At 35.5% G+C, this 18,904-nt stretch overlaps 2 protein-coding genes across 2 annotated transcripts in view; one reads left to right on the top strand and one right to left on the bottom strand.

The window, feature by feature from the left end:
• LOC128985749 (sushi, von Willebrand factor type A, EGF and pentraxin domain-containing protein 1-like) overlaps positions 1 to 18,904 on the bottom strand; it is a 67,383-nt gene that overhangs the window by 44,208 nt on the left and 4,271 nt on the right. The gene's annotated exons all lie outside the window — the stretch shown is intronic.
• Positions 97 to 17,926, top strand: LOC128985751 (pancreatic triacylglycerol lipase-like). The gene is made up of 8 exons (XM_054405598.1): positions 97 to 232; positions 1,739 to 1,887; positions 13,570 to 13,669; positions 14,461 to 14,612; positions 14,842 to 15,087; positions 15,642 to 15,833; positions 16,615 to 16,780; positions 17,312 to 17,926. The coding sequence occupies exons 2-8, from the start codon at positions 1,839 to 1,841 to the stop codon at positions 17,409 to 17,411; spliced, it is 1,005 nt and encodes a 334-aa protein (XP_054261573.1). The 5' UTR covers positions 97 to 232; positions 1,739 to 1,838; the 3' UTR covers positions 17,412 to 17,926.

Raw genomic sequence — 18,904 nt, 5'->3', positions numbered from 1 at the left:
GATGTCCTTGATAGCATTGTTTCCGATTTATCTGTCTGTGTCAACAAAGAATCCAGCACTTGTCTTCGTTCTATGATTGTAAAAAGTATAGGTGAATGTTGTGATTGTGATTCTTGCAATTGATTGTGTCGAGTTCCACATGCACATGTGCATTGTCCTGTTGGATATGATTTTTGTCTAGAGGATGAGTCTTTCTACAGCCCAAATTAAATTCCCTGTGTATTGCTGGCAAGTAATAAAAACACGATGCAGATTAAATCTAAGATATACTAATTCTAGATTGTATTTAGCCTAGAGCTTGACGACAAACATAAATATTATTACCAACAGCTGTTAAAATGTTCAATTAAATTATAATCTCCCTTTTTAGCCAAATTCCCATGTAGAGAATAAACTATTACCGTAGGTAGCTCATGATAAGAACTAAACCCGGGACTGATTTACTTGTTTTGCCATTTTGGAAAATGATGGCCAATTTTGAAACAATGGAATCAATATTTTTTATGTATTTTTAGAACGTAGATGCAATTTTAAGACTTATATACTTTTAGCATTTTTTCTCTAAACTTGACTCGTTTAGAAGCTACATGACACAGAATGTACAACCACGTAATTTTTTTCTTAGTTGTAATACGCTATAACTCCTACTCGTAGGTAAAGAGAAAAAAATCCAAGAATAAAAACGTTCTCAAATTGCATTTAACTTTCTTAAAATATCATAAAATATAGGGTCTTCCATAAGAACAATCAAAGTTGGCAGACACATTGTAAAAATGGTGGCTAAAATTATTTATTCAACTTGACCAAAATATTTTAAAACAAAAATTCAAGGCAGTTACAATTTAACATTTTTTATATCTCTAATAATAACTTTCAAATGAAACAGCTGGCACACTAAATCAACCACCCTGTATGCATCTTCAACAATGGCCTTGCAAGACTGTAAAAAATGCAGGTATTCTTTACATTCATAAAATAAAAACTAGCAAGGTTAACAGCTGATTTGGTTATCTACAAGGTAATTGTTGCAAAAAACAGCTGATTTTAACAATTAAGTGTAAAATACTATCAGAAGTTTGGTATTTTGACCCAATTCTCTAGTTAAGCAGTTGAAATACAGTTTGTTTGTCTTACTGATACAACCTTATTTTTGTAAGTACAGTAGACATCTCTGTTAATGATAGGTAGATTTATTTAATCAAACTGAAGAAATCATATAAATTTGCAAACCACCATTGAGATTGAGATAAACTTATATAATTAAATTTTGTTATATTGCTACCAAATATGATAAAACCCATTCTGTTTAATTTATTTACAATTTTATTCCAATTTAAATCTTCTACAAGTTTAACACAAATAATTAAAGTTTATATTATTTATTTTAAACTTTAGGAACTTGGTAAATTGTTTAACATGAGAAGAAATTAATATATTGCTAAATTTTTGTTAATGGACTGTGAAAAATAGCTGAAGAATATAGCTACTGTATGTATTTCTTTTAAAACCCAGATCATGTAAGAAACGTAAACTAAGTTACATTATTACTATATCAGGCAAATAATTATTACCCGATTAAACAAAATATTTGTTTGCATACTGTAAATACTGTTAAACCATACACTAACAAGGGAGTATGTTTTATCTATGGTTAAACTATACTCGATTATATTTTTTTTTAACCAATCATTCCAGTGTACAATGTAGGTAAAATACTATACATTGTATTACTTTTTAGATGATTTTGTTACCCGATTCTTCTGTCTAAGAGACTCAGAGCAGAGCCAGTCTAATTGATACAACCAGCTTTGATTTAAAATTAAAATTCCATTCAAAAAATGAAGAGGGAATCAGAACTAGGAATTTTAATCCTCATTTTACTATTGGGTGAGTACTTAAAAATAACTCAAAATACTCATAGTTTTTATTGAGATCAACAAAATGTTTCAGTATCTTTTTTTTACAAATTTTACCTATAAGCCACATTTAGGCCTACACAAGGCCAGTAGGTAAGCAGGCTGCGAGGCAGGTTACAAGCCTCTAGAGGGTATTTCAAGGCTGAGGTAGGTAACCTGCCCGCCAAAATCTTGCTTTGTGTAAACGCGGCTATAGGGAAAAATCTGTATAGTAGTCAAGGTCTGGGACCAATGGTTACCTGCCTCAAGTATAAGGTATAACTTTAAATACACAAACCTATTGCCTACTGGTCTTGTGTAAATGTGTTTACACTTACTATTTCAAATTATTGATAAGAAGGCAACAATTAAGCAACAACCAGTAGTAGTTCTCCATGACAAGGAGTGCAGCCTTTAGCCACGTGGACGTGACATCTTAGGCCTGTTTCACATCTACCCGGCTGTCGGGTGCCGGATGTCGCTTAACCGGCAATGGGATGAAGAAGTATATGGGACCGTTCACATATGCACGGCATGTGTCGTTGACGGTTAACCACTTGCCCGGCTGCCGGGTACTAGTCGAGGGATGCCGGGTGCCCCCTCGGCGAAGGCCGGCTGCCGGTGTCGGGTAAACAAGCCGGCTGGAGTAGTGGGTATAGCGGTGCTATGTACTATGAAAGAAAGTTGATTTATGTTTTAATACAAATTTTTATTCTGTAGCAAATTATTGTGAGTTAGCTTCTTTCAGTGAAACAAAACAAAAACAAATTAATGTAAACAAAGTCATATGATAAATAAAAGAAATTAGGAAACAGTTGGTTGAACACAGAACCTCTCCCCTAAGTTTTAGAATCACATATTCATTCTTGTAACCGGTTGTTTTTTCCTAGAGGAAGTTTGATATTGATAAAGTAGTCCCTGTTGTCCTTCTCACCGCTTAAATTTGAACCAACCGATCTTATTTGATCAATGTGTCTCCTGTAGGTGAAATTTCCAGATTCAATATTATAGTGGCACTTGCCCAGTTTTTGTAGAATCCTTCCAAATCTCCACTTTTGTGGCGTCCCGTAGATTCTAAAAGAAACAGAGTCTCCTTCTTTAAAGTTCCTCCCATAAGATTGTTGGATAGTCTGGTCATTTGTGCAAGTATTTGAAGAGTTAAGAAGTGTCAAATCAAGCCTTGACCTCAACGGTCTGCCGATGAAAAGATGAGCAGGTGTTAACCCTGTAGTTGCATGAGGTGTTCTCCTATATGCCATGAGAAATCTGGTAACCTTTTGGTTAAGGGTACCAGGTTCATCTTTCATAGACCTAAGGGATTGTTTTAAGGTCTGAACATATCTTTCGACCTGCCCATTGGTAGCTGGATGATATGGAGCAGAACGTTTATGGCATATGCCATTCAGTTCTAAGAAGTTTTTAAATTCTTGAGAAGTATATTGTGGACCGTTGTCTGAAACCAAGATATGTGGAATGCCAAAATTGCTGAAGAATGTTCGCAGGCAGTCTATGGTTTTGTTTGTAGTTGTAGAATTCATTGGAATAACTTCTGGCCATTTACTGTACGCATCCACAATAATTAAAAAGTAGCTGTTCATAAATGGTCCAGCGAAGTCAACGTGAATTCTCTCCATAGGTTTTTTAGGAGCAGACCATGGATGTACAGGTACTTTGGTTGGATCATTACGATGCTCTTGACAATTTTTGCAATTTCGAACCAATGTTTCAATATCATGGTCAATATTTTTCCACCAGACATAGGAGCGAGCTAAAGCTTTCATCCGAACCATACCTATATGTGCTTCATGAAGTTCTTGAAGAATTTTGTTTCTTAATGATTTTGGTATTACAACTCTATGTCCTTTAAATAAGCACCCCATTTGATAGCTCCATTCTGATTCAGTGTCTCTGAACTCACTTGAATGGTTTATGAGCTTTCCTTCATTAAGAGCTTCATAGATGTCTGACAGTTCCTGATCTTTTTGAGTTTCTTCTGCTATTAGTTTGCTTGAAACGGGAAGGGTTTGGAGTTGTTGTATTTCAAAAACATCAACGTTGTCTATTTGGTTAACATCTTGGCAAATATTTGAAGGTAAACGGGATAAGGCATCTGCGTTGGCATTTTCATCAGTAGATTTGTATTTGATGTCGAAATTAAAGGCTTGGAGGAAAACAGCATAATTTTGTAATCTAGTAGCTGCTAGAATTGGTATACCATTTTTGTCACCAAATATATATGTCAATGGTTTGTGGTCGGTGAAAAGAGTAAATGGATGGCCATACAGGAAGTAATAAAAACGTTTTACAGCAAAGTATATGGCTAATGCTTCTTTCATTATGACACTGTACTTCATTTCCGAGGAGTTTAATGTTCGTGATGCCATTGCAATAGGTCTTTCAAACCCATCCGGATAAACATGTGAAAGAACGGCTGAGATGCCATGCTGGCTTGCATCTGTAGCTAAGATGAGTGGTAAGTTAGGATCAAAATGAGTAAGAAATATGTCTGATTTCATTTCCTCTTTAATGTTTTGGAATGTTCTTTCACAGTCCTCAGACAAAAAGAATTTCGTAGATGACTTGGTGAGATTTATAAGAGGATATAATTTCTCACTTATGTTTGGAATGAACCTAATTAATCAGACCAAGGACGTGACTGACTTCATGTATGTTTGAAGGGCGAGGCAAATGGTCAATAGCTTCTGTTAGTTTTTGAGTTTTGTGTATCCCTTTGTTGCTAATTTTATACCCCAAATACTCAATCTCATTTACCATAAAGCTTGATTTTTGTCTATTAATTCTAAGATTGTACTGCTTGAACCTCTCAAATACCTGTTTTAAACGGCTAAGATGTTGTTCGTTAGTGGTGCCTGAAACAACTATATCATCATAAAAGACTTGTACCCCTTCTATCCCTTCAACAACTTCCTCCATTACTTTTTGCCAAATAGCAGGAGCTGCAGATATTCCGAATGGTAATCTATTATATTGGTACAAACCTCTGTGTGTATTTATTTTTAACAAATAACGATCCGACTCTCTTATGGGCATATGAAGAAAAGCCTCCGATACGTCAATTTTACTGTAGGTGATACTGTTACCAATTTTAGATAAGATTTGTTCAATTGCTGGAACTGGGTACTCAGGGACAAGAAGAGATGGGTTGAGTGTGACTTTGAAATCACCGCACAGACGTATGTTACCATTGGCCTTTACTATTGGAACTACTGGTGTTGCCCAGCTGCTGTAGTCTACTTTAGAAATAATACCTTCTCTTTCGAGTCTATCAAGTTCCTCATTCACTCTAGGAATGAGTGCAAAAGGAACTGATCGAGCTTTCTTAAAAACTGGTTTAGCATCAGGTTTTAAATAAAGTTGTGCTTCCAATCCCTGAAGTTTGCCTATGTTTTTAACAAATAGGTCATTTTCATATTGTTTTAAAAGATTTTCCAAGCCCAAGCTATTTTTGGAACTCAGTTGGTTGATTTCTTGCCAGTCAATTTTTATTTGTTTCAACCAATGTGATAATATTTTTATACATATGAACTGTTATTATTCCTTACTGTATTTATGAATTTATTTATTGTCTCACAGTTGTTCTTTGTTTACTATTTACATTTTGTATTTGTATGTTGACTTCAGAGTTTATTAAATTGAAGTGCAAATAAAACTCATTATGGGACAAACTCCTCAAGCCTGACCGATTCACCGATTTGATGTAGAGCCAGAAAGTGATGGTGCAGAAGAACAATGGCTGCATTGGTACCAGACTTTTACCAACTTCCTTGAGGAATGTGACTCTAATGCAACAAATGAAAAGGTAAAACTACGTTTACTTGTTAATCACATTAGTCCATCTGTCTACAAATACATCTCTGGAGCTACAAAATTTGATGAAGCTATAGCTATTTTAAAAGAACTCTATATCCGTCCTAAGAATGAGATTTATTCCAGACATCTTCTAGCAACTCGTTTTCAGAAGTCAGGGGAATCAGTTGACCAATATTTACAAGCTTTGAAAGATTTAAGTAAACCTTGTAATTTTTCCCAAGTTTCTGCAGAACAAAATAAAAATGACTATATTCGTGATGCATTTATCAGAGGTTTGATTTCCCCAGTTATCCGACAAAGACTTCTAGAAAATAAAACATTAACTTTGAATGAGGCTTTTGAGAAAGCTAGAGTTTTGGAATTAGCTCAGTATCAATCAGAATATTATAACAAGCAACATTCTCAATTAAATTGCATACAACATTCTACTACTTCAGAACCAGAATCTGTCAAAAGTAACATGTCCTCAAATAATGCAAAGGAAACTTGTTTATCAGCCACTTCCTGGAAATGTTATTTCTGTGGTTCCAGTAAAAAACATACTAGAAGTGAATGTCCTGCTGCAAATCATATTTGCCATTCTTGTGGCAAGAAAGGACATTTCATGAAGGTTTGTAAGTCAGGAAGTAATTCATTACCTCCTACAAAACTTGACTCTAAAAAAACTTTCAGCAAAAATCCAGCTACATGTGCAGCTGCACCTAAATCTTTATCTAAATCTACTATTACGATTGAAGTAAATGGGATTAAAACTGATGCCTTAGTTGATACTGGTAGTTCGGAAACATTTATTAGTAAATCTCTAGTAGAAAAGAGGGGAATAACAATCTTTCCAACCACCGTTAGTGTTACTATGGCTTCTACTTCTTATCAACCAGTTACAGCTGGCTACAGTCTTGTTGATTTGTCGATTCAAGGTCATATTTACAACAAAACTAAACTCCTTGTTTTAGACGGCTTATGCGCTGATGTTGTCTTAGGACATGACATTTTCAAGGAACACTCAAGCGTTGAAGTCTCATTTGGGGGTAAGAAACCTACGCTGAAGGTGTGCGGACTTACAGCAGCTAAGGTTGCACCCGTCCACTTGTTTTCAAACTTAACTCTTGACTGTAGACCTATTGCAGTTAAGTCACGACGTTATTCAGAAGAAGATTCGAAATTCATAAAAGAAGAAACTGAACGCTTGTTGAAAGAGGGTATCATTGAACCAAGCACTTCACCTTGGAGAGCACAAGTACTTGTAGTTAAAGGTGAAACAAAAAAGAAGCGAATGTGCATTGATTATTCCCAAACAATAAATCGATTCACTCAACTTGACGCCTACCCACTTCCCAGAGTTGAAGATGTCGTTAACAAAGTTTCAAAGTTCAGTGTTTTTAGCACTATTGACCTTAAGAGTGCTTACCATCAAATACAAATTGAAAATGAAGAACGAATATATACAGCATTTGAAGCCTGTGGGCGCCTTTACCAATTTTGCAGAATTCCTTTTGCTGTTACGAATGGCGTCTCCTGTTTCCAAAGAGAAATTGATTCAATCATACAAATACCCCCGCCGCAGCAAACCTGACGCCTAAGCGAATTTCCATTTGGCTGAATTGATTTTCAATTGATCTATTTAAATAAAATTAGGTTTAACGAGTACCTAGGTTTGCTGCTACAAGGAAACTAATAAAGTGTGTTTTTAAGTAAAATAATTATTGCTTAGTATAAAATGAATATATTTGCCAAGTTTGATCAAAAGATATCCATAAACAAGCAAACTACAACATTTTACAATATTCTCCATAAGAATAACATGGGAATTTTAAATTTACCATTTTTTTAGTTTTCTCCGTAACCAATAACCGTACAAAAACACTTTGATATACTGAATTGTTTGTTTTTTTAAGCTCTTTAAGAATGTTTAGAGAAAAATTGGGAAATTTTGTGTTTTGAGGGTCAAAAGTGAGAAAAACTAATTTTTACCCCATAAAACCCCCCATAAAACCCTGTTCCCATAGTCCGATCATGCTGGATCGCGAACTCATTCAAGTTTATCCCGCCTTACACCTTCAAACCAAATTTCATCAAAATCGGATAAAAATCACTCAAGTTATCGTGTTCACGGACACACACATATATATATATATATATATATATAAATTTGAACGAGTGGTGTTTTTGGCCTCTGGGGACATCAAAATGAAAAAGTAAATCGGTCCCGGGCCTAAGTCTTACCATGAGACCTACGGTAATAGCTACTTCCCTATAGGGAAATTCGCTAACAGAAGGACTTGAATGCACTGTAGCTTACCTGGACGATGTAACAGTTGGAGGGAGGAATAAAGATGAACATGATACAAATTTGAACAAGTTTTTTGATGTAGCCAAGAAGTACAACTTAACTCTGAACATGGAAAAATGCTCTTTTGCACAACACAAAATCCATCTGTTAGGATATGTAATAACAAAGAACGAAATCCGTCCTGATCCACACTATCCACACTAATCCGTCTTCAGCCGCTCTTGAAACTACCACTTCCTCATGATGGCCAATCATTGCGTCGAGCCATGGGCATGTTCGCTCATTATTCAGACTTTATCAAGAGTTTTTCAGAGAAGATTCAGCCCCTTTCATCGACTAAAAGTTTTCCATTATCAGAAGAAGCAATTAACTCCTTCAATGAATTGAAAAATAAAATAGTAACTGCAACTAAAGCCCCAATCCAAAATGACATACCATTTACAGTTGAGACCGATGCATCTGAGTTTGCAATCGGCTCAACCTTGTCACAAGCAGGACGTCCAGTAGCTTTTTATTCGAAAACATTATCAAAATCTGAAAAGAACCATTCTTCTGTTGAAAAAGAAGCTCAAGCAATCGTAGAATCTCTTAAGAAGTGGAGACACTATCTTATTGGCCGGCCATTCCTACTCATTACAGACCAAAGATCAGTTTCTTTCATGTTTGACAATAAGAGATTTGGAAAAATAAAGAATGAAAAGATACAACGTTGGCGTTTAGAACTGTCTTGTTTCAAGTATGATATCGTATATCGACCAGGCAAGGAAAATGGAGTTGCAGACACCATGTCACGATTGTGTGGAACGATTTGTGGTCGTCCAAACTTAAATGATATCCACACGAGCCTGTGTCACCCGGGAGTGACAAGATTTTACCACTGGATTAGATCGAAAAACTTACCTTTTTCACTGGAAGAAGTTCGTCGTACTACAGCTCAATGTCGAATTTGTGCTGAACTTAAGCCTAGGTTTTGTAAATATGAAGGTACGTTAATCAAAGCTACAGCACCTTTTGAGCGACTAAACTTAGACTTTAAAGGACCAATTCCAAGTGCTACGCAAAATAAATACATATTAACTGTTGTAGACGAGTATTCACGATATCCATTTGCTTTCCCCTGTAGAGACATGACTTCCAGTACCGTGATTGAGAAACTGAAAGAAATGTTTACAATTTTTGGTATGCCTTCATTCATTCATTCAGACCGAGGACCGTCATTAATGTCAGACGAATTAAAGTCTTTCTTACAAACTCATGGTGTTGCGTCAAGCCACTCTTCTGCTTATAATCCTAGAGGGAATGGCCAAGTAGAGAGATTCAATGGCACTATATGGAAGACTGTTATGCTTGCCCTCAGAACCCAAGACCTACCCGTAAAGTATTGGGAATCAGTTCTTCCTGAAGCACTTCACTCAATAAGATCATTATTATGTACATCAACCAATACAACACCTCATGAACTGATGTTTAAGCACCCCAGAAGATCGTATTATGGAGGTTCAGTTCCAAGCTGGCTGTCACAACCCGGCCCAGTGCTGTTGAGAAAGCACAACAGACCCAGCAAGTATGACTCACTTGTAGAAGAGGTAGAACTTATTCAAGCAAATCCAGGTTATGCTCATGTGAAACTCCCAAATGGACAAGAGAAGACAGTATCCATAAGAGATCTGGCCCCAGCACCTGGACAATCATCTTTAGAAACAGACTACCAATTGCCAGAAACATGTGGAAATGAACAAGTTATTCAAGAACCGGAGGTTTCATTTGATCAAGAACAAGTTGAAAATGATTCTAGTGGGACATTAAGTGACACGAATGTACCAGTTGAACATGCAAACAGTTCTTGCAAAGACTCAAGTTCAGTGCCTTCCAAAACGCATCCACAGCGTATACGGCAAAGACCTTACTATCTAAAAGACTACGTCTCGTTTTAGGGTGGGAAGAATGTGATAATATTTTTATACATATGAACTGTTATTATTCCTTACTGTATTTATGAATTTATTTATTGTCTCACAGTTGTTCTTTGTTTACTATTTACATTTTGTATTTGTATGTTGACTTCAGAGTTTATTAAATTGAAGTGCAAATAAACCTATCATTAGGTCTATTCATAATGAGTTTTATTTGCACTTCACAATCCCTACCAAATAGAGTATCACGGTCTCCTTCCACAATGTATAGAGGTAAAACTTTGGTCTGTCCATGATAGTTAACTTTTACCATAGTTTTACCTATTGGAGAAAAACAGTGTTTATTGTAATCTCTGAAAATAACATTGCTTGGTTGCAACGGTCTGTGGCTTGGAAATTCTTTTAAAGTTATAGTGCGACATGATTGACGCTCCAGACCCAGTGTCTAATTCCATTGTAGTTGGTCGGTCATTAAGATTAACTTTTAGCAAGATTTTATCATTTGAACCTTTGGAATTATACAAAATATCAAAAACATTGTGTGTGGATTCATGGACACCTACTGTGTCAGATGTTAGATTTAACTCTTTGTGTACAGCTTTAACATTTTTAGTTGTAGAAATAGTTCCAAACTTTTTAGTTGGTAATTTTATCACTGCATTTGGATTTGACAAACAGACTTTAGCAATATGACCAATTTTTTTGCAATAATTACAAAAGGTGTTGATATGTGGACAAGGTGTTGTATGTGATTTTCCACATCTGTAGCAAACTTTATTAGGATGGATGTTGTTACTTACTTTGTCAACTCCAATTGATATGTTATCACCACGGTGTAGTGTTGCTGCATCCTGGTAGGCTTTCTCGAGTGTAGTTGCCAGCTCCAGTGCTTTGTCCATAGTTGAGACCGATTCGCTGATCAATTTGGCTTGAATCGCTTCATTTCTCAATCCTTGTATGAACTGATTTCGTAATGCTGTGTTGAGAAAGTTGCCAAAGTTGCAGTATCTTGACAATCCTTTCAATTCCGTTGCAAAGTGCTGTATGTCTTCACCTTCCTGTTGACGTCTATTGTGGAATTTGAAAGCTTCTGCTACTTCGTTTGGTGGTGGTGAAAAGTGTTTGGTGAGTTGTTTAATTAATTCTTTATACGAAAACTCCGTAGGCAATTTAGGTAGGTTGTAACAAATCTCTAAGTGTTCCATAAGTTTTCTTTCCAATAACGTGAAGCAGTGTTATTGTCTTGTTTTCCTCAGAAATACTGTTGAATACAAAAGCTATTTCTAGTCTTTCTAGGTAGCTGTTCCATGTTTCTTCATTATCATCAAAGGGTTCAAAAATAAAGTTCCTCGTCGCCATCTGCTATGTACTATGAAAGAAACTTGATTTATGTTTTAATACAAATTTGTATTCTGTAGCAAATTATTGTGAGTTAGCTTCTTTCAGTGAAACAAAACAAAAACAAATTAATGTAAACAAAGTCATATGATAAATAAAAGAAATTCAAGCGGTCCAATGTGACTGTTCACATACAACCGGCACCTGCCGTCTGTCGGGTGCACCAAGAATACTTTTAGTTCAGTCGTTTGTAGTTATTGTGTATTAATTTTGGGTATTTGTTCGCAAAGTTTTGGTCATGTCGGAAATAGACCATGAACTACTTATTAGTTTAGTTCAAGAGCAGAATTATTTGAATTAAATTGAATTTTTACTCAATTTTATTTTTCATTTATTTTATTTTATTTTATTACATAACATTGAATTGAATTTTACTCAAATTCAAACAGAATGACATTTTAAAAAATCCAAATATAAATGCAATTGCAATAAAAGTTATTTCAAAGTAACATTACAATTGCTCTATTACGTTCCATTTCCATCCATACGACACACAAGTTTCACATGCTGGAGTACAACTGCCGGAGTGCCGGTGTCGGCGTAATGTGAAAGGTGCACTCGTGCCGGTGCTGGCTAGAAGTCGGGTTAACGGCATGCCGGGTAGAAGCCGGGTAGATGTGAAACGAGCCTTAGTAATTACTTGATGACAACTTCTAATGGACACTTGGTTTACAGAGGTGGAATTATGGAAGCTTTGGCAAGTTCTTTCCATAAGATAATCTTGGAATCTATATATTTAATACGCGACATGAAACTTTGTGAACAATAAGGCTTTTGTGTTTTAAGATTTAACCCCACATATTATATACCAAAATGTTCGTCTAGGTGTGTAGATGTGCAAACTGGCTTTATATTTTCGAAATATATCTTTTGAAGGGCGTGGGCTGCCCTCAAAGTTCCTTCCATAAGGATAACATTGTGATTGATTTGAATGTTATTATATTCTGAAACAGATGGCAATACATTAGTAAAAGAAATCCCAGCTGTTATGTTTGGTTTTGAAATGTAAACAGTTTGCATGTTTTTAAAAAAATAATTAGAAAGCCGGCAAAGAAATGTTACCTATGGGACACGACGGGAGAAAAGTTTTACATTTTATTTTAGTTAAAACATGCAAAGGACCCGACGACAAAGAAATATTGCAGGTCGGACACGGCGAGTCAACATACGGCAAGCAATGCAAAACGTAATGAGCCCAGACGAGGAGCTGGAACAGTTAGTGGCAACGTGTACTTACAAAATTACACTGACAAATACAGGAACTCAGCAGCATTCACTCGGCGAGATGGCATTAAAATGTCAGAAATGTGGTGTGCTACATTTTAAAGAAGAACAAAGAGGACGAGGCGAAGGATTTTCATCCTGCTGCAATAAAGGAAAATTGAATCTACCACCATACCGAGAAAGCTATTATATACAGAGCCTACCAAATGGAGCAAATCATTTGATCAGAAACTACGAAGAGAACATTAGATCGTACAACTCTGCGCTCGCAATGGTCAGCACTCGAGCTAAAATTGAAGAACATAACGGTGGAAGGCCTTTCATGTATAAGGTGCAGGACACAGTTCATCACTCTATTGGCACCTTTCAACTGTCAGAAGGGGAGCATCCCACATATGCCCAAATTTATATCTACGACGACGAATCCGCTGTTCAAGAAAGAATGTTAAAAAAAGCTAATGGCTCTTGCAGCACTGAACTCATGCACATTTTGACTAAACATTTGGTTGATATTAATCCATTTGCGCAAGTTTTCAGCATGATAAGCTCCGTCCTGCAAAATACCCCTACTGAACTGCAAAAATAACTTAGAATGTATATAGCCAACGATCGAGCTCAAGACCAACTTCGATACAACGACGCAACTTCTACGTTGCTACAATATATCCTAATTTATTTGTGCGAATTCGCACGGGTTCACCTAGTTCCATTTAGAGACCATGGAATAAAAGAGAGTAAGGTGTTTTTACTGGCTTTATTCATGGTGGAAGGAAAAAAACATAGTCGTGCTATTCCCGTCATATGCTGACGTCACCCAGATTGCAAACACCATTTCACCATTAAGAAAAAATTATAAAAACAATAACAATAAAATCAAAACAAATATACTTATATGGTGATACAATCAGGTAATTTTTTTTTGCAATCTGAATGACCTCAGCAAATGAAGGGAATAGCACACCTATGTATTTTGCTTCCACCATGAGCTTTATTTATCGCTTTAACATTTTTTCCACAGGTTATGTAGCCACTGAGAAAGTATTTATTGGGCCTTGCTTGGTAGTGGAAGAGCCTGAACCCTGCCCAGACCCGGATATCCAGGTGTTTTTGTTTACCAGGTAACTAAGTTTGCAAACAGATTATGTAAGTAAAAATCAGCCCCTGAAAAAACAAGAATACGAAAAACAAGACTCCCTATAGCAAATTCATAAAAAATTGAATATGCACTATTACTTTATTATTTTTTTTTTACCTTAATAAATTGATTGGTATTAGTAGCAGAAGTATTTTGTAAACCAGTCAGTCCTCTTTGTAAAATTGAGTGTTTCATATATACCTTTACATGTACAGCTCTGTACAGATGTTTTTTGGAATTTTCTCCATATCATTAAATTTTACGACAACGCTTTAATATACAAAATTGTTTAGTTTTAAGCTCTACATGATACCTACCTAACTGTACTAAAAATTGGGCATTTTCATGTTTTCAGAGTTAAAATTTGAGAAATGTTTTTTAATTTCTAAACCACCCTACCCCGTTTCAATGAACAATCTTGCTCGTTCGCAAACTCATTCAAGTTAATCCTGCCCTACACCTTCAAGCAAAATTTTATCAAAATGGGACAAAAACCAAACGAATAGTGTTTTTGGCATCTGTGGATATCCAAAATGAAAAATTAAATCAGTCCGAGGTCTAGGTCTTACCATGTCACCTACGGTTATGAAATTCAATACTTCCCTATATGAAAATTTGCTCAAACGCTTTTTACTACCTAGGGAGAAAAGACCTGCTTCAGATCCGCAACACATGTATTGAAACCGGCTATTTTTGCTGCACAGTATGACAAAATTAAAATGTATAATAAGATAAAACTTTTAATTTTGTGAAGTAATTTTCATTTTATTTCAGGAGAAATCCTGAAGTTGGACAACCTATTGATTTTTTGGAGGGATCAGACAATCTGACACATTCACACTTTAATCCGAGACATTCAAACAAATTAATCTTACATGGTTTTAATTCGGATATGAATGAAGAGGTTCTACAAAATATTAAGAAAGGTATGAATTTCAAATTTATAAAATGAGTTGAGCCAGGATAGATGAATCATGTGATTCAAGTATTAAACAGGGAAAAATTTCAACAAAGATACAACATGTCAATACCATAGATGACTAGTGCACTTCAAAGTTTATAGTGAATAGTGTGTCTACCACATAAAGTTCTGTGTACATAAGTCTCTACTCACCTTATACATCATATAGTTTACACACTCATGTTTTTGTTTAGAATACTTAAAACATACCAACGTCAATGTATTTATGGCAAACTACCCAAAGCTAGTGGGAGGCGTAGAGTGCTACTTGTCGGCCGTGTCGAACATAAAACACATAGGCAAGTGTTTGGCTCCCGTGGTGACAGGGCTGCGACGACACAGATCCTTCAACATACACGTTATCGGCTTCAGTCTTGGAGGACAAGTCTGTAATCATGTGGCCAACAATCTGGGGAAACATAAGCTACCGAGAATAACAGGTTAGTTAAACGGTAAAAACTTTCAAGTTACTTTTTTGTAAAGAGCTAAATTTGAAAAAAGTATTCAATAATTCTTTAAAACCTACTTGTTTTTGAATAAATAATACTCTAATGTATAACAAAAGGTAGTTAGACTTCTTTAAAACCATTTTCTGAAGAAAAACAAGACAAATTAATGGAATGAAATATGATTGTGGGCTAGACCAGGTGCGTTTGGGCATCAGCAAAAATTCTTAACCCATGAAGATCTATTACAAGTTCAATGATCACGACAAGTAAGCTGATCACGAGAAGTAAGCTGATTCATTTAAAGAGTGTTATTTTTTCCCCTAAAACGTGTTAATTCTTAACACTAAATCTTACTTTCGCTCTGGAAACAGCCTTAACAGATCCAGAAGACGTGAGTAAGAAAGATTACAGAAAATAATTTCAATAGGTAATGAATAAATCAGGACAATATAGGTACGTATTTAGTGTTTGTGGTACCATAATAAGACCAGCTCTCGGTGTTAAATAATCCAGCACAATACTAACTACGTGTATCAATCCCACAGGTTTAGATCCTGCAGGACCAGATTTCACATTGCGGGAAGAGGAGGAAAGACTAGATCCCAGCGATGCTAGGTTTGTGGATGTGATCCACACAAATGGTGGTGGTTTAGGCGACATCGAGACTTGCGGACACATAGACTTCTATGTCAACGGAGGATCTGCTCAACCTGGATGTATACTTGGAAGTGATGCAGGTAGTTCAAGGAGCAAGGAAAAAATTGTATTGATTGTAAAATATTTCCTTTAGTGAATTTCTCTATGGGGAAGAAACTATTTCCGTAGGCAGCAAGGAAAGACCTAGACCCAGGACCGATTTACATTTTCATTTTGATGTTCCTAAAGGCCAAAAACACTATTCATCCAAAATTGTTTATATTTATATGCAGAGCTCTATTTGCAACAAATGAGGTGCCGGAACTGTAACCTATTAATGCGATTAGTACCTATTATTTGTGTAGCCTACCTATTTATGCCAAGGTCTTTCCAAAATAGAGGTACTAGAACTCCGTTCCGCCATGTTCCCCTGCAAATCAAGCAATGTTGTTTATATGTCTGTAAACACAATAACTCAAGTAAATTTGTCCCGAATTTGAAAAATTTGACATTAATTTGTAAAGATGGATAAACAGGAATGAGTTCACGAACCAGCTAGATCGGGTCTCTCAGGAAGAAGAAAATGTTTAATGTGTGAAAAGCTCTGTTTACCTTTACCTTTTCATTTGGTACCAGAAAAACGAAACTACACTCTTTATATGGTGTAAGTAAGAGTGTACTTTTGGCCCACCTTGGAGTCTAGAGGAAAACTGTCAACATGTGCACTTTTAAACCATAAAAGTTTTCCTGGTGTTACCCACTGAAAGGTTAAGTGGGGTGGGGTTATCCATAGTTTTGCCTAATCCTGTACATGGATGCAGTTAGGGTTAGGAGTTATCCATGTTTGCTGCAGACATCTTACTTGGGCATATTGTTCTCTAGACATCATATCCTGTAATCACTTCAGAGCGCCAAAATATTTCGCTGAGTCAATCAATAGCAGAGTTGGTTTCCTGGGTTGGAAGTGCGAAGACTATCTCGACATTTCACTGAATACATGTGAGCCCAAAAGACCGCTGATTCCTATGGGTGAACACTGTCCTATCGGGTATGTATGTTTTAAATGATATATAAACACAGGCAAAATAAGGTAAACATGTGTACGATAGATGAACAGGATTAGTAGCTATCCATCGCTTTGTTTTTTAAATATTTTTTTATCAACTATTGCTATAGCAGTACAATTACATCTCTAGAATAATATATCTCTAAAAAAATACCCCTATAGAGAATATAAGCTTTATCTTAGATCTCATGGTAAGACCGAGACACGGGATGGATTGTCCCTAGATGCCAAAAACACCAGCACTTGCACCCTGGCTAACAAATTAGGAAATAAATGTAATAGCTAAAATGTTCTCTAATTACTTTCATTAATTAGCAATTTATAAAAGCACATTACATAATGGTAAATTCAAAACTTCGTTTTAAAACACCATATTAAAAAAAAAAAATTCCAAGGGGTTCCCAGACCTCCGAATTTTTGTTATCTGTTGCAGCCCCCTGTTCTAAATTCTGCAGGCGCTCATAGATGTTACATATGTATCAATAAAATTGTGTGGCTTCAAATATGTTTCAGAAGCTCAGGTGTGTATCTCGTTGAGACTGCTTTAGAAGAACCTTTTGCTCTTGGAGACTACGCCAGTGAATATTATCAAAACAGAAAACCAATCATTTGAGTAACTGAGTATACATTAATGTAGTCCTTGGTGGTTGAGGAGGAGGAGGAGAAGTGTAAAGATGGACAGTTGCTCCCTCAATAATTGGAGGAAAATAACTATGACCGTTTATAAAAATAGAATTAGCATACAAACGAGTTTTTTTTATATTTTATAAACTTGCCTCCCTCAAAGAAAATTCTTACATCATGTTCTGGCCTAGTTGTATCAAAGTATTTTTTTTTTTTAGCGACCGCCCCATTTCTATAGTTTAATCTATTATTAATATTTGTTGTGATCTGGAGAACATTTTTATAGATAATGATGAGCTGTTATTTTTTGTTTGAAAAGCACTTCTTTACAAATGTACTCCTTGGTTGATTTGGTAAGAAGTACCAGGGGACCGAGCTTTGATCGGATAAAATCATAAGTATACTCTGTTTGATAAGAATATTTCATATTGTATAGACCTATACCTGTTAGTAGAATATTGAGATTAAAATAATAAGTTATGGAGGATATTGATCAAATTAGAATAAAAGAATCATCATCAAATGGGTGTTTTAATTTTTACTTTAAAGATTTTTGAGTTTGAGTTTGGGGTGAAAATTTGGGTCCCTCTGAACCCAATAGAGTGGTTTTCCATGAGATATTTTTTGAGAGGTATAACAAATAGTGTAAACTTATTCTAAATACATATAAATATACATACAAAATACATAATCTATCTATATATATAATTCCGTAAGTCAAATTTTTGTAAAGAAATTGTGAGTGACTGGATGGCCGTAGAAGGATGAAAGGGGTCTTATTTTAAAGGTCTTGACGTGAATTTTGAGGGAAAACTATTCATTTTTCTTATTAGCGAATTTCCCTATAGGGAAGTAGCTATTACCGTAGGTCTCATGGTAAGACTTAGGCCCGGAACCGATTTACATTTTCATTTTAATGTCCCCAGAGGCCAAAAACACCATTCGTTCAAATTTTTATATATATATATATATAGGTATATATATAGATTTATATATATATATATGTGTCCGTGAACACGATAACTTGAGTATTTTTTATCCGATTTTGATGAAATTTGGTTTGAAGGTGTAAGGCGGGATAAACTTGAATGAGTTCGCGATCCAGCATGATCGGACCATGGGAACAGGGTTTTATGGGGGGTTTTATGGGGTAAAAATTGGTTTTTCTCACTTCTTACCCTCAAAACACAAAATTTCCCAATTTTTCTCTAAACCTTCTTAAAGAGCTTAAAAAAACAAACAATTCAGTATATCAAAGTGTTTTTGTACGGTTATTGGTTACGGAGAAAACTAAAAAAATGGTAAATTTAAAATTCCCATGTTATTCTTATGGAGAATATTGAAAAATGTTGTAGTTTGCTTGTTTATAGATATATTTTGATCAAACTTGGCAAATTTATTTATTTTATAGTAAGCTATAAATATTTTACTAAAAACACACTACTTTATTAGTTTCCCTGTAGCAGCAAACCTAGGTACTCG

Source organism: Macrosteles quadrilineatus, unplaced genomic scaffold, assembly GCF_028750875.1.
Source record: "Macrosteles quadrilineatus isolate MER2022 unplaced genomic scaffold, UCM_ALF_1.0 Scaffold_2__2_contigs__length_208266976, whole genome shotgun sequence".
Classification (NCBI taxonomy): Eukaryota; Metazoa; Arthropoda; class Insecta; order Hemiptera; family Cicadellidae; genus Macrosteles; species Macrosteles quadrilineatus.
This window is presented reverse-complemented; position numbering and strand designations above follow the sequence as displayed.